Below are 12,626 nucleotides of genomic sequence, written 5' to 3'. Positions count from 1 at the left end.
CTATGGAAACCAGTTCTGATCAAGACAGAAACAATTTCAGAACTTGATAGTATCAGCTATACTATGAAGTGTAGCTTTCTTTTATTATTGAACTTACCCAACTTGAGATTCACTTAGTGTCCCTTCTCCTCGTGCCTGTCGGAAATCATTTTCCCTTGCTGCTGCCAAGGCTGTTGTCAGAAATACTTTTTTTCCACTTGTTTCTGCACCACCGCTGGCCACTGAAGCTGCCTGAGAAGTTTTCCTATATGTGTTTCTGAAATGACTTTCCATTGTCATCCCTGACTTCACAGGTTGCATTATGTTTTTAATTTCCCCCGTTGTACCAGGTTGATATACGTTTTCCTTCTCAAAAAGATTGCTCATACTGCGACTGTTGCCGGACCTTTGATAATAGACAAGTCCAGTTGGGCTGGTAGGAAGGCTGTTCCCATGGACTGTGTCTCTGACAGTTCCTGCATGGAAATTTCGCCAAAAAGAACCGTTTCTTGATTTGCTTACAGAACCATATTTATTTAAGCCAACAATGTCAGAGAGGGCATATCTTGGGGCAACAGAAGAGCTGTTGCTTTTTTCTTGATATCTCAGACTGGTACTATATGCATTTTCAGGTATCTTGGGGACAGTGTCTGGAGAAATTTCCAGTCTCAACATGGGGTGTCTTTGGGACTTTTCTTCCATCGTCTTGTAAGGGCTGTAACCATTTTCATAACTCACCGGCTTGTACTCCTGTATAAAGAACAGTAAAATAAAATCACAAATTATGTGTGGTTTTTGGAATATCTATCACATTTTGAAGAAAAAAAAGATCAAGTAAAAAAAAAAGACTTGTAAAATGTTGATTGAGGTAACCTTTCTACTGTCACACATTTTCTCACAGTGGGTTTCCTATTCTACTCAGTTACAGCATAGCATCAGTTTCCTGTGCAGCTCATGGCTAGATTTTGTGGCCAGAGTTAGAAATTTCTGCAGCAAAGATTCTAAACTTTTGCCTCAATTAGGTATCACATATGCAGAAAATTGAATTGTTTTGTATATTTAATAATGTGATTTAATTTTATATCATAAAAATAAAGTAGTTTTCCAGTCTATCCTGGTGTCTGCATAATTTATTATTTTGGAAGCGTTATGAGTGAGGAATCTCAGTTATCAATGTGGGGGAAGAGAGAAAAGAGATTTCAGGGATGGGTTGAGGACAGGAAGGGATATTCAAGGATGCGGAGAAAAGGAGAAGGAAGGATTGGGGACACGGAAGCAAGAAGAAAGGAAATATTGGGGATCAGGGAAGAAGAGGAAGGAAGATCGGGGATGGGGGGAAGAGGACAGAAAGAGAGGAGAGAAAGGAGGTTCTAGAATCTTGGAGGGATCCAGAGAGGGATATCTGGGATCTTGAATGAGGTCTCGAGATGGGAGATATGCAGCTTATTTTCGAAAGAGAAGGGTGCTCATCTTCCGACACAAATTGGGGGATGGGCATCCTTCTCTCAGGGTCGCCCAAATCGGCATAATCGAAAGCCGATTTGGACGTCCTCAACTGCTTCCCGTTGCGGGGACGACCAAAGTTCACAGGGGCGTTATCGGCACCGTAGCGAAGGCGGGACTGGGGCGTGATTAGGAGATAGGCGTCCTCGGCCGATAGTGGAAAAAAGAAGGGCGTCCCTGACGAGAACTTGGCCGACTTGGTCCATTTTTTTCTTGCAACCAAGCCGTGAAAAGGTGCCCAAACTGACCAGATCACCACTGGAGGGAATCAGGGATGACCTCCCCTTACTCCCCCAGTGGTCACCAATGCCCTCCCACTCTAAAAAAAAAAAAACAAAAAAAACACTTTTTGCCAGCCTCTATGCCAGCCTGAAATGTCATACCCAGCTCCATGACAGCAGTATGCAGGTCCCTGGAGCAATTTTAGTGGGTGCAGTGCACTTCAGCCAGGCGGACCCAGGCCCAACCCCCCCACCTCTTACACTTGTGGTGGTAAATGTGAGCCCTCCAAAACCCACTGTACCCATGTAGGTGCCCCCTTCACCCCTTAGGGCTATGGTATTGGTGTACAGTTGTGGGGAGCTCAGCACACAAAGTAAGGGAGCTATGCACCTGGGAGCAATTTGTGAAGTCCACTGCAGTGCCCCCTAGGGTGCCCGGTTGGTGTCCTGGCATGTGAGGGGGACCAGTGCACTACGAATGCTGGCTCCTCCCATGACCAAATGACTTGGATTTGGTCGTTTCTGAGATGGGCGTCCTTGGTTTCCATTATGTTCGAAAATCGGGGACGACCATCTCTAAGGTCGACCTAAATGTTAAGATTTGGGCGTCCCCGACTGTATTATCGAAATGAAAGATGGGTGCCTATCTTGTTTCGATAATACGGGTTTCTCCGTCCCTTGGCCGGATGCCCTTAGAAATGGGTGCCCTTAGAAATGGTTGTCCCCGTTCGATTATGCCCCTAATGATGTCCAAATCTGATTTTGGACGTTTTACAAAAGAATCCAAAAGTTCAGTGCCAAACATGGTCATTCGAAAATCACCCTATTTTAGATGTTTTTGTGCTGAGTGCACCTTTGTTCAAGGCCATTTTCAAACAAAAAAACGTTCAAGGAAAAATGCACAAAAATAAGCCATTGGGAATGTCTTGGGGCCAGCAGTCTTACTAGACTGGCCACACAGATATCCCAGCAGAGTAGTAGGGCAGCCTAGAATGCACTACAGTGAACTTCACATAAAAGGTCCCAGGTACACATCATATGATAACCCCTTATATTGTATGACGAGCCCTCCAGAAAGAGCAAAACAATGTACTGTACCCAACTGTATACCACTATAATAGTCCTTATGCCTGCAGGTATCACTTATATGGGGGGGTCTGTAGGTACTTTGTGGTGGGGGCGCTCACACTTACCATCACAAGTGTACGAGTGGGATATGGACCGCTATAGTCTACTGCACCAACCATTAGGCTACTCCAGGGACCTTCTTGCTGCTCTAAGAGGAATGGCCATTATATCTGCAGCTGTTATAGAGCCTGGTATGTGCTGTCACTTTCACCTCTTAGGGTGGAGGGAGGGAGATCAGTAACCACTGGGGGATTAAGGGGGGAGGGGAGTCATGCCTTTATACATAACTCCTACACATATACTCAGAACTGTATTACAAAATCTGCTTGTTATACTACTAACATGTTTTCTTATCATGTTGCCCAAGATCCTACTGTAACACTAAATGTATATTTTCTAATACATTTCCACTATTCATGATGTATTGTAAGCCACATTGAGCCTGCAAAGAGGTGGGAAAATGTGGGATACAAATGCAATAAATAAATAAATAAATAAATCCCTCCAGCAGTCATCTGGTCAGTTTGGGCACGTTTTTGGCATTTAGTTGTTATTGAAACAGGTCTAGCTAAAAGCATTCTATTTTGTGCCCTAGATATTTTTACAATGTTCTATTATTGCAGAAAAACATCCAAAATCATAAGCCCACCCTAGTCCCACCCAAAATACGTCTCCAACACACCCCCTCTAGATTTAGTTGCATAGAAAAATGTGTTAAAATGAGTTTCGAAAATAGCGATTTGGATGTTTTTGTAAAAAAAAGGTCCATCTGCCACTTTGTGCCATTTTTTAGATGTTTTTCTGTTTCAAAAATGAGCTCCATAATCTTAATATTTTATTTATAAGTAAGGAATTTTCTAAGGTGCTACTATCATCGGTTTTATTTCTTATTTGTATGATTTTATGCTTTTACTAACTTGTGTTTATGTATTTAACTGTTATTAATGAGCCCATGACACAGCCCAAACGAGGCTTTTAATGTGTTTTATTTATGTGGTGAATAAATGTTTCTGGAGATAGACAATCTTATATGCCCTGTTGCTTTTTGGTGACATATTTTGTATTGATCTGCTTTCATTCTGGATTTTGTGGACTGTCTGCCTTGCTGATTTCTAGGACCTTAAAAATAAAAATACATAATTTAAAAAAATAACTTGTGCTTCCACTGGGAGCCAATGTAATTTTTGAAACGAAGGAGCTACCCTATCAAACCTTTGAACAGTACAAAGTAACCTCGCTGTCGTATTGTGAAGGATCTGCAGCCTTGTTCTCATATTCTGAGCAACATCTAATCGAATTTTAGAACAATCTTAAATGGATCAAATTCAATAGAATTTCAAACCTGTAAAAGTTGTCTAAGTGTTGAAAAGTTTTTTTTTTTTTGATTAAAAAGTTAACTTGTATTTCAAAAGACTGTATGGGATTTCAAATAATACCTAATATCCTTTGATATTACTGAGTCTCTCCAATGGTCAGGTTTCCAGTCGACAGTTGTCAGAATATTTTTTAAATGCTGACTGTGGCTGGCTAAATTAGCCCCGGATAATCAGTGCTGGGTCATGCCCAGGCCCCAGCACAGAATATCCAGGGCTAAATTTGGTTGATGGCTTATGTGGGTCCCAGACAATACTCAGCTGGGTCCCACATAAGACACTTCCCCAGCTGCAAAGGATTAAAATACAAACTAACATACGCGGCCACCTTTTCCTATTTAAGTACGCAACTGTGGAATGCACTTCCAACTCAATTGAAAACGATCAATGAATTAAGTAACTTCCGCAAATCTCTGAAAACCTCTCTCTTTAACAAAGCCTACCATGAAAACCCATAACTAACTAATCCACATCTATCCACCTTTACCAGATTATATCTTTATATAACTACCTGACCAATTCCTCTTGTTTTCCTTGATTTCTTTGTAACACCAATTGTATTCTTTACCCTGGTATGGCGACGCCATATCAGGTCTTTGTAAGCCACATTGAGCCTGCAAATAGGTGGAAAAATGTGGGATACAAGTGCAATAAATAAATAAAAAAAAGATATGCAGGTCCTGGCTGAATATTACATAAGTACATAAGTATTCCCATACCGGGAAAGACCAAATGTCCATCAAGCCCAGCATCCTGTCTCCAACAGTGGCCAATCCAGGTCACAAATACCTGGCATGATCCCAAAAAAGTACAAAACATTTTATACTGCTTATCCCAGAAATAGTGGATTTTCCCCAAGTCCATTTAATAATGGTCTATTGACTTTTCCTTTAGGAAGCCGTCCAAACCTTTTTTAAACTCTGCTAAGCTAACCGCCTTTACCACATTCTCTGGCAACAAATTCCAGAGTTTAATTACACGTTGAGTGAAGAAACATTTTCTCCCATTCGTTTTAAACTTACTACATTGTAGCTTCATCACATGCCCCCCTAGTCCTAGTATTTTTGGAAAGTGTAAACAGATGCTTCACATCTACCCATTGAACTCCACTCATTATTTTATAGACCTCTATCATATCTCCTCTCAGGCGCCTTTTCTCCAAGCTGAAGAGCTCTAGCCACTTTAGCCATTCCTCATAGGGAAGTGTCCCATCCCCTTTATCATTTTCGTCACCTTCCTCTGCACCTTTTCCAATTTCACTATATCTTTTTTCAGATGTGGTGACCAGAATTGAACACAATACTCGAGGTTTGGTCGCACCATGGAGCGATACAAAGGCATTATAACATCCTCAGTTTTGTTTTCCATTTCTTTCCTAATAATACCTAACATTCTATTTCCTTTCTTAGCCGCAGCAGCACACTGAGCTGTGACCTGCATAATCCTTTTCTTTTCTTTTTAAAGCCCATCAATCCCCCTCATGATCTCTGAAAAATCCCCTCTCCCCCCAGCCTGCCACCATGCATAACCCCCCACACTTCTCCCCGAACATCCCCCTACAGCCATTTTTTAAAAGGAAGCCACAAGAGGTAGGAGTGAGGGGGCTTTGCTCCTGCCCCCAATGACCCTAAGGACCACCAGGGGGCCTGCTTAGACTGCAAGGGTGGGGTGAGAGGGGTGTTCAAGGAGGGGGTGGGGGATTAAAAAAAAGAAAAGGGTAAAGCCGATGCTTGCACCCGCACAGCTAAGCAGGCAGAATTAGGACAACTTCCAAAATTCACCTACTGGCACTGAATATTGCCGGAACCTGCATTGACTGCCAGCTCCTCCCCAACACTGTCCCCTGTACCACCTCTGCCCTTCCCATTTTTTAATGGATGGTCAGAGGTGATATTCAGCGGCACAGCCTGGTTTAGTGCCATTGAATATTGGGGGTTAGGCGGCCACAGGTAAATTAAGTGAGCAGGAGCCTCTCTTGCCGGCTTAAATCATTTGACTATAAGGCTCAATATTTTTTTAATTCAATTTCAAGAAACATGAGGATAAACAATTCTCTACCATAGCGAACATTTTGTTGAATTCTGAGGTGATGGGATCAGTAAGGTAATGGGGTAGGCAATCCACCTAAGTGGAAGAACACAAAATCCCACAGGGTCAAAATGCAAGCAAAGAAGTGAGAAGTGGACCAATGACTCCAGGAAGCTGTGACTATGGTAGTATATGAAGAACAAACTTTATAATGTAGGCTGTTATGAATGATCTATTTATTTACTCCTATTCACTTGATATTTTATTTACTTCTATTTACTTGATATTTTTATATCTTAATTTATAACATCACTCTGTACTTATCATTCCATTAATGGCGATCGCCATTGCGACATAATGTAAGCCACATTGATCCTGCAAATAGGTGGGAAAATGTGGGATACAAATGCAGCAAATAAATAAATAAATAAATATACTACCATAGTCACAGCTTCCTGGAGTCATTGGTCCACTTCCCACTTCCTTGCTTGCATCAGTAAGGTAATATCAGCACAGATGTAGCCACCTCCCGAAGCAACACTGGTTTGCTTTATGTGGTTGTCTCCTATAGTTTTATTGAATTTGCTAGACTACTCTAACTGACGGGTAGGTCAGCGCAGTGTACATAATAGTTTAAAAACAAGAGCTTTGAAAAAGGAAAGGAACTACAATGTTGGATAGGACAGCAAAAAACATTCACACAAAAAATGACGGAGATGGGAAGGGAAAGGAGACAGGGGTAAAGTAATATAGAGAGTGAGAAGGCAATTTATTATCCAAAAGAATGAGATGCTATTAAAACATTTTACAGTCAATCTATGATACACAGATTTCTGCCTCTCATTTCCACTGGCCATAGTGGCTTTGTTTAGCATTAACTAGATTTTTTGTTCCATATGACCCCTCTCATTTCCCTTTTTCCCCCCCTATTGCCATGATATAATGCTGAGGAGAAGAAAACTTTACTGATGAGTATCCTACCTGCTGAGAAATTGTATTCAAACTTGGAAGAATGTAGACTTGGGGTTAAATAGGTAATGTCATTGTCTTTTTTACATTACTCTGCTTTTAGGGTCTCATATAAATGTTGTTTTAGAGTCTAATTTACTATTTTAGGTTGCATTTTATAGTTTATCATAACATCAGTTTAGAGCCCAGTTAGCAGTTGAAGGAAGCCCCCCCCCCCCGTTTGGTGTTTACTTTACTCCTACCCATCCCAGCTCCCACCCACCCCAAAGCTAATCTTATCAGCTTTTCAGCCAATTAGGATGAGGACAATGCAGGTTAAGGTAAATTTTTCTGGCTTTTTTGCATCAAGTTCTCTACCTGATTTTTTTTTAAAGAAAGGGTTTGTTTAAATTGTAATTTTATATTGTTGGGATAACTGTCACTCTTTTTTCTAGTTTTAGTAGAAAGGACTTTGCTTGCTTGCTCTAGGATTTCTTTTTTTACACTCCATTTCAAAAGGAGAGGTGACAAGGGTAATGCAAACTCCATACTGATCTCCCCTAGGCTGTTTTACCTTTTAACAACTTATGGGAAAATTAGGTTCTTACCTTGGTAATTTTCTTTCCTTTAGTCATAGCAGATGAAGCCATTACGTATGGGTTGTGTCCATCAACCAGCAGGGGGAGATAGAGAGCACTCAAATTTCACAGTGCCACATGGTGAGCTAGCTCCACTGCCTCTTCAGTATTTGAAGCTTCCAAAGCAGTATAACAAACTGCAATGGGAATAACATGAACTTTCCTCACAGCGAACGATGGCCCCTTAACAAGGGCATGAACTCAAAAGGAGGGAATGAACACATCCTCCTGGAGGGAATAAACTCGTCCTCCTCTTTGTATTTATGGAGGGAATACACACATCCTCCTGGAGGGAATGAACTCAACCTCCTACACATGAACTGGAGGGAATGAACTCATCCTCCTATAAGTGAACAAGAATCCTGAAGACTGTTTTCCAACTTTCTCCCAAGGAAGGATTAGAACTTCAGGAAACAAGAACAGAACCTGAAACAGATTCACATCATACAATCATATAGGGAGGGCTCATGGCTTCATCTGCTATGACTAAAGGAAAGAAAATTACCAAGGTAAGAACCTAATTTTCCCTTCCTTGTCATCAAGCAGATGAAGCCATTACTTATGGGATGTAACAAAGCAATCTCTAAATAGGGTGGGAACAAGCCACACCACGCGCTAGCACCTGTGCTCCAAAACGCGCATCCCTCCTGGCAGCCACATCCAGCCTGTAATGTCGGGCGAAAGAGAGCTTAGAAGCCCATGTTGCAGCACTGCAAATCTCATGAAGAGATAGTGCTCCAGTTTCCGCCCAGGAAGAGGAAATTGCTCTTGTGGAATGTGCCTTAAAAGGCTTCAGGCGGAGCCCTGCCAGACAGCAGAAATGCTGAAAAGATAGCTTCTTTGAGCCAACGAGCAATAGTGGCTTTAGACGCTGAAGACCCTCTGCGAGGACCTGCAAACAGCACAAAAAGATGATTAGAGGTCCTGAAAGAATTTGTAATTCGCAGATACTGCAACAGAGTCCTGCGCACATCCAACAGGTGCAACTGCCCAAATGAATCTGGAAACTCCTCCTCAACAAAGGAGGGAAGAAAACAGGCTGGTTTCGGTGAAAAGCTGAAACCACCTTAGGCATGAAGGAAGGCATGGTGCGAACAGTGACCCCTGACTCTGAGAATTGCAGAAAAGGGTCTCTACAGGACAGCGCCTGGAGCTCTGACACCCGTCTCGCCAAAGCAATGGCCACTAAAAAGACGGCCTTCAGCGTCAAATCTTTCTCTGAAGCACGCCGAAGCGGTTCAAAGGGAGCCCCCTGAAGGGCCTTCAATACTAACCCCAGGTTCCAAGCTGGACAAGGTGTCTGCACGGGAGGACGGAGCCGAAGCACCCCTCTAAGAAACAGTGCCACATCTGGATGAGCAGCTAAAGACACGCCTGCAACCTTACCATGAAGGGAGGCTAATGCTGCCACTTGCACCCGCAGGGAATTATAGGCCAAGCCTTTTTGTACACCATCCTGCAAAAAGTCCAGAATTGGCGAGACAGGAGCCCGCATGGGTGTGATCGCTTTTGAAACACACCAAGCCTCAAACTGGCGCCAGATCCTGGCATAAGCCACGGAAGTGGACCGCTTACGGGCCTGCAGGAGAGTGGAAATAACATTATTGGAATAGCCTTTGCCTCTCAATTGCGCCCTCTCAATAGCCATGCCGTAAGACCAAAACGGCAGGCGTCCTCCATGACCACCGGTCCCTGCAACAACAGGTTCGGTACCAGAGGTAAAGGAAGGGGAGCCTCCACTAGCATCTGTCGGAGGTCCGCATACCAAGGCCCCCTGGGCCAATCCAGGGCGATGAGAATCACTTCTCCTGGGTGAAGCCGAATCCGCAGGAGCACACGCCCTATCAAGGGCCACGGAAGGAACACATACCAGAGGCCCAGAGGCCAGGGTTGAGCCAAGGCATCCAACCTGGCTGAGCGAGGATCTCTCCGTCTGCTGAAAAGCACGGGACTTTGGCATTTGATGGCATTTGAGCTTGTCGCCATAAGATCCATTATGGGCTTGCCCCATTTGGCACATATCTGCAGGAATACTTCGTCTGCCAGTTCCCATTCCGCTGGATCGATTTGGTGCCTGCTTAGATAATCGGCTTGCACGTTGCTCTGACCTGCAATGTGAGCTGCCGACAGAAACTGTAGATGCAGCTCGGCCCAGTGGCAAATCTGTTTGGCCTGCGCGGCCAGCGCTCTGCACTGAGTGCCGCCTTGCCGGTTTATGTAGGCCACTGTTGTCGTGTTGTCCAACATCACTCTGACAGCCAATCCTTCCAGGGTCACTTGAAAGGCCAGAAGTGCCTGAAACACCGCTTTCAACTCTAGGCGATTGATGGACCACTCCGACTCGTCGGGTGTCCAAAGACACTGGGCATGCTTCCCCTTGCAATGTGCGCCCCAGCCCTTCAGGCTGGCATCTGTCACCACTAGGCACTAATTGGGGAGCACCAGCGGCATTCCTCGCCGCAGCATGCAGTCTGAGAGCCACTACTCCATGTTGAGTCGGGCCGCAGGGAGCCAAGAGAGTCTGTATTGATAATCCTGAGATACTGGAGATCATCGTTGAAGCAGGGAATACTGCAGAGGTCTCAAGTGTGCTCTCACCCAGGGCACCAAATCCAAGGTGGCCGTCATCGATCCCAACAGCTGGACAATGTCCCAAGCTCGCGGGCGGGGCATCCTCAGGAGCAGACGGACCTGATTCTGAAGCTTGCACCGCCTTAGCTCGGGTAGGGATACATATCACGAGTCTGTGTCGAACCGTGCCCCCAAATATTCTATAGATTGCGAGGGGGTCAGGTGACTTTTGGCTACGTTGACGACCCAGCCCAGAGATTGCAGTATTGAGACCACTCTGGCTGTAGCTTGATGGCTCTCTGTTGCGGAGTCCGCTCTGATGAGCCAGTCGTCTAGGTACGGGTGAACCCGGATACCTTCTCGCCTGAGAAAAGCAGCTACTACCACCATTACCTTGGAAAAGGTTCGGGAAGCTGTGGCGAGGCCAAAAGGCAAGACCTGAAACTGGAAATGTTTTCCTATCACTGCAAACCACAGAACCTTCTGGTGCGGGGGCCAAATTGGAATGTGCAAGTAAGCTTCTTTCAGGTCCAGAGACGTGAGAAACTTTCCTGGCTGTACCGCCGCACTGATGGAGCGCAGGGTTTCCATGTGTAAATGCCGCATTCTTAGGGACTTGTTTAATTCTTTTAAGTCCAAAATAGGGCGTAAAGACCCACCTTTTTGCGGCACCACAAAGTAAATGGAGTAGCGGCCGCAGCCGAAATCGGTGGGAGGCACCGGGGGGAAACCGCCCCAATGTGAATCAAGCCTTGTAAGGTCTCCTCTACCGCCGCCCATTTGGCGGCAGAACCGCATCGGGACTCCACAAACACGTCTCTTATCGGGGCATCGAATTCTATTCGGTATCCTTCTCTGATCAGGTCCAAGACCCACTGATCTGAGGTAATCTTGGCCCACTCCTCGAGAAAGAGGGAAAGACATCCTCCTATAACAGGAATCAAGGAGGGGGCCGGCGCACCCTCATTGAGAGGGTCGCCCTTGAACTCCAGGTCTTGAGCCTGCTGCTGCGGAACGTTTGTCCGAGCGAAAGGAGTTCCTCTGCTGAAAACCGGCCACGAGAAGTGGACCCAGCAGAATGCCCCGGGCGGTACCTTCTAGCTTCACGGAAGCGAGGTCTATAAGAGGAGTGAACCGCCTGACCCTTGGAGGGAGGCCGCGGCCTATCCTCGGGTAAGCACTGGGGTTTAGCATCTCCCAGGACTTTCACAATTTTCTCCCAACTCCTCACCCAACAGGAGAAGGCCTTGAAAGGGCAACTTCACCAACCTTTGCTTAGAGGCCATGTCCGCCGCCCAATGCCGTAGCAACAGAAGACGGCGAGCCGCCACTGCTACAGCCATCTGTTTAGCAGAAGCTCTGACAATATCAGAAAGGGCGTCAGCCAAAAAGGACAAGGCCGACTCCATTTGCGGAGCCACTTCAGACAAGGGCTCCGCTCCATCACCGGGCTGTTCCACTGCCTGTTGCAACCATGCCAGGCAGGCTCCAGCAGCATAACAACTGCATGCAGACACCCGAATAGTAAGACCAGCAATTTCAAAGGACCGTTTAAGTGCTGATTCCAGTCTACGGTCTTGCATGTCCTTCAGGGCAACACCTCCTTCAACCGGGAGGGTAGTTCTCTTTGTCACAGCTGTGGCTAGGGCATCCACCTTAGGCATTGCAAAGCGAGCCAAATGCTCCTCACTCAGAGGGTATCATTGCCCCATAGACCCGGAAACTTTCAAAGGTCCTTCGGGGTCAGCCCATTGAGCTGAAATAAGCTCTTGGATGGAGTCATGCAAAGGAAAGGCTCAAGCAGGCTTTTTGGTACTTGCCATCCCCGGAATTCCAGAGGAGGCCACGCCACTCCCAGGATCTTCAACAGAGAGGACCAATAAGACAATCTGAAATAAGCGCTGGCAGCTCCTCGCGGTGGAAAATCCTCACCGCTGACGGATCATCTGGATCCAATGGCCCTTCTGCACCTTCCTCTGGCCACGAGGGCCTGCCAGACCCCTCAGAGTCACCACATCCCGACCATGGGGGGGGGGGGGGGGGGGGGGGGGGGGAAGGGGGTTGCGCCACTCTCTGAAGGGGAATTTACCCTTCTCTTGCGGCCAGCTATCAGGGAAAATGCCTCAGAGGGCAATCCCAGGCCTGAATCCACCGAAGGGGCAGTAAGGGGGGGCCGTAGAAAACCCCTGTGGCTGAGCTCTTTTAAGCATATATGCATTATGAAGCAATAATACAAA

At 45.7% G+C, this 12,626-nt stretch overlaps 1 protein-coding gene across 2 annotated transcripts in view; it reads right to left on the bottom strand.

Annotated features, from left to right (window-relative positions):
* PKP2 (plakophilin 2) overlaps positions 1–12,626 on the bottom strand; it is a 226,290-nt gene that overhangs the window by 142,345 nt on the left and 71,319 nt on the right. For both annotated transcript variants that reach the window (XM_030214261.1, XM_030214262.1), the window contains exon 3: positions 98–729. In XM_030214261.1, the coding sequence (XP_030070121.1) occupies positions 98–729 (632 nt within the window). The remainder of the gene's footprint in view (positions 1–97; positions 730–12,626) is intronic.

This window comes from Microcaecilia unicolor, chromosome 9 (genome assembly GCF_901765095.1).
Source record: "Microcaecilia unicolor chromosome 9, aMicUni1.1, whole genome shotgun sequence".
Taxonomy (NCBI): Eukaryota; Metazoa; Chordata; class Amphibia; order Gymnophiona; family Siphonopidae; genus Microcaecilia; species Microcaecilia unicolor.
This window is presented reverse-complemented; position numbering and strand designations above follow the sequence as displayed.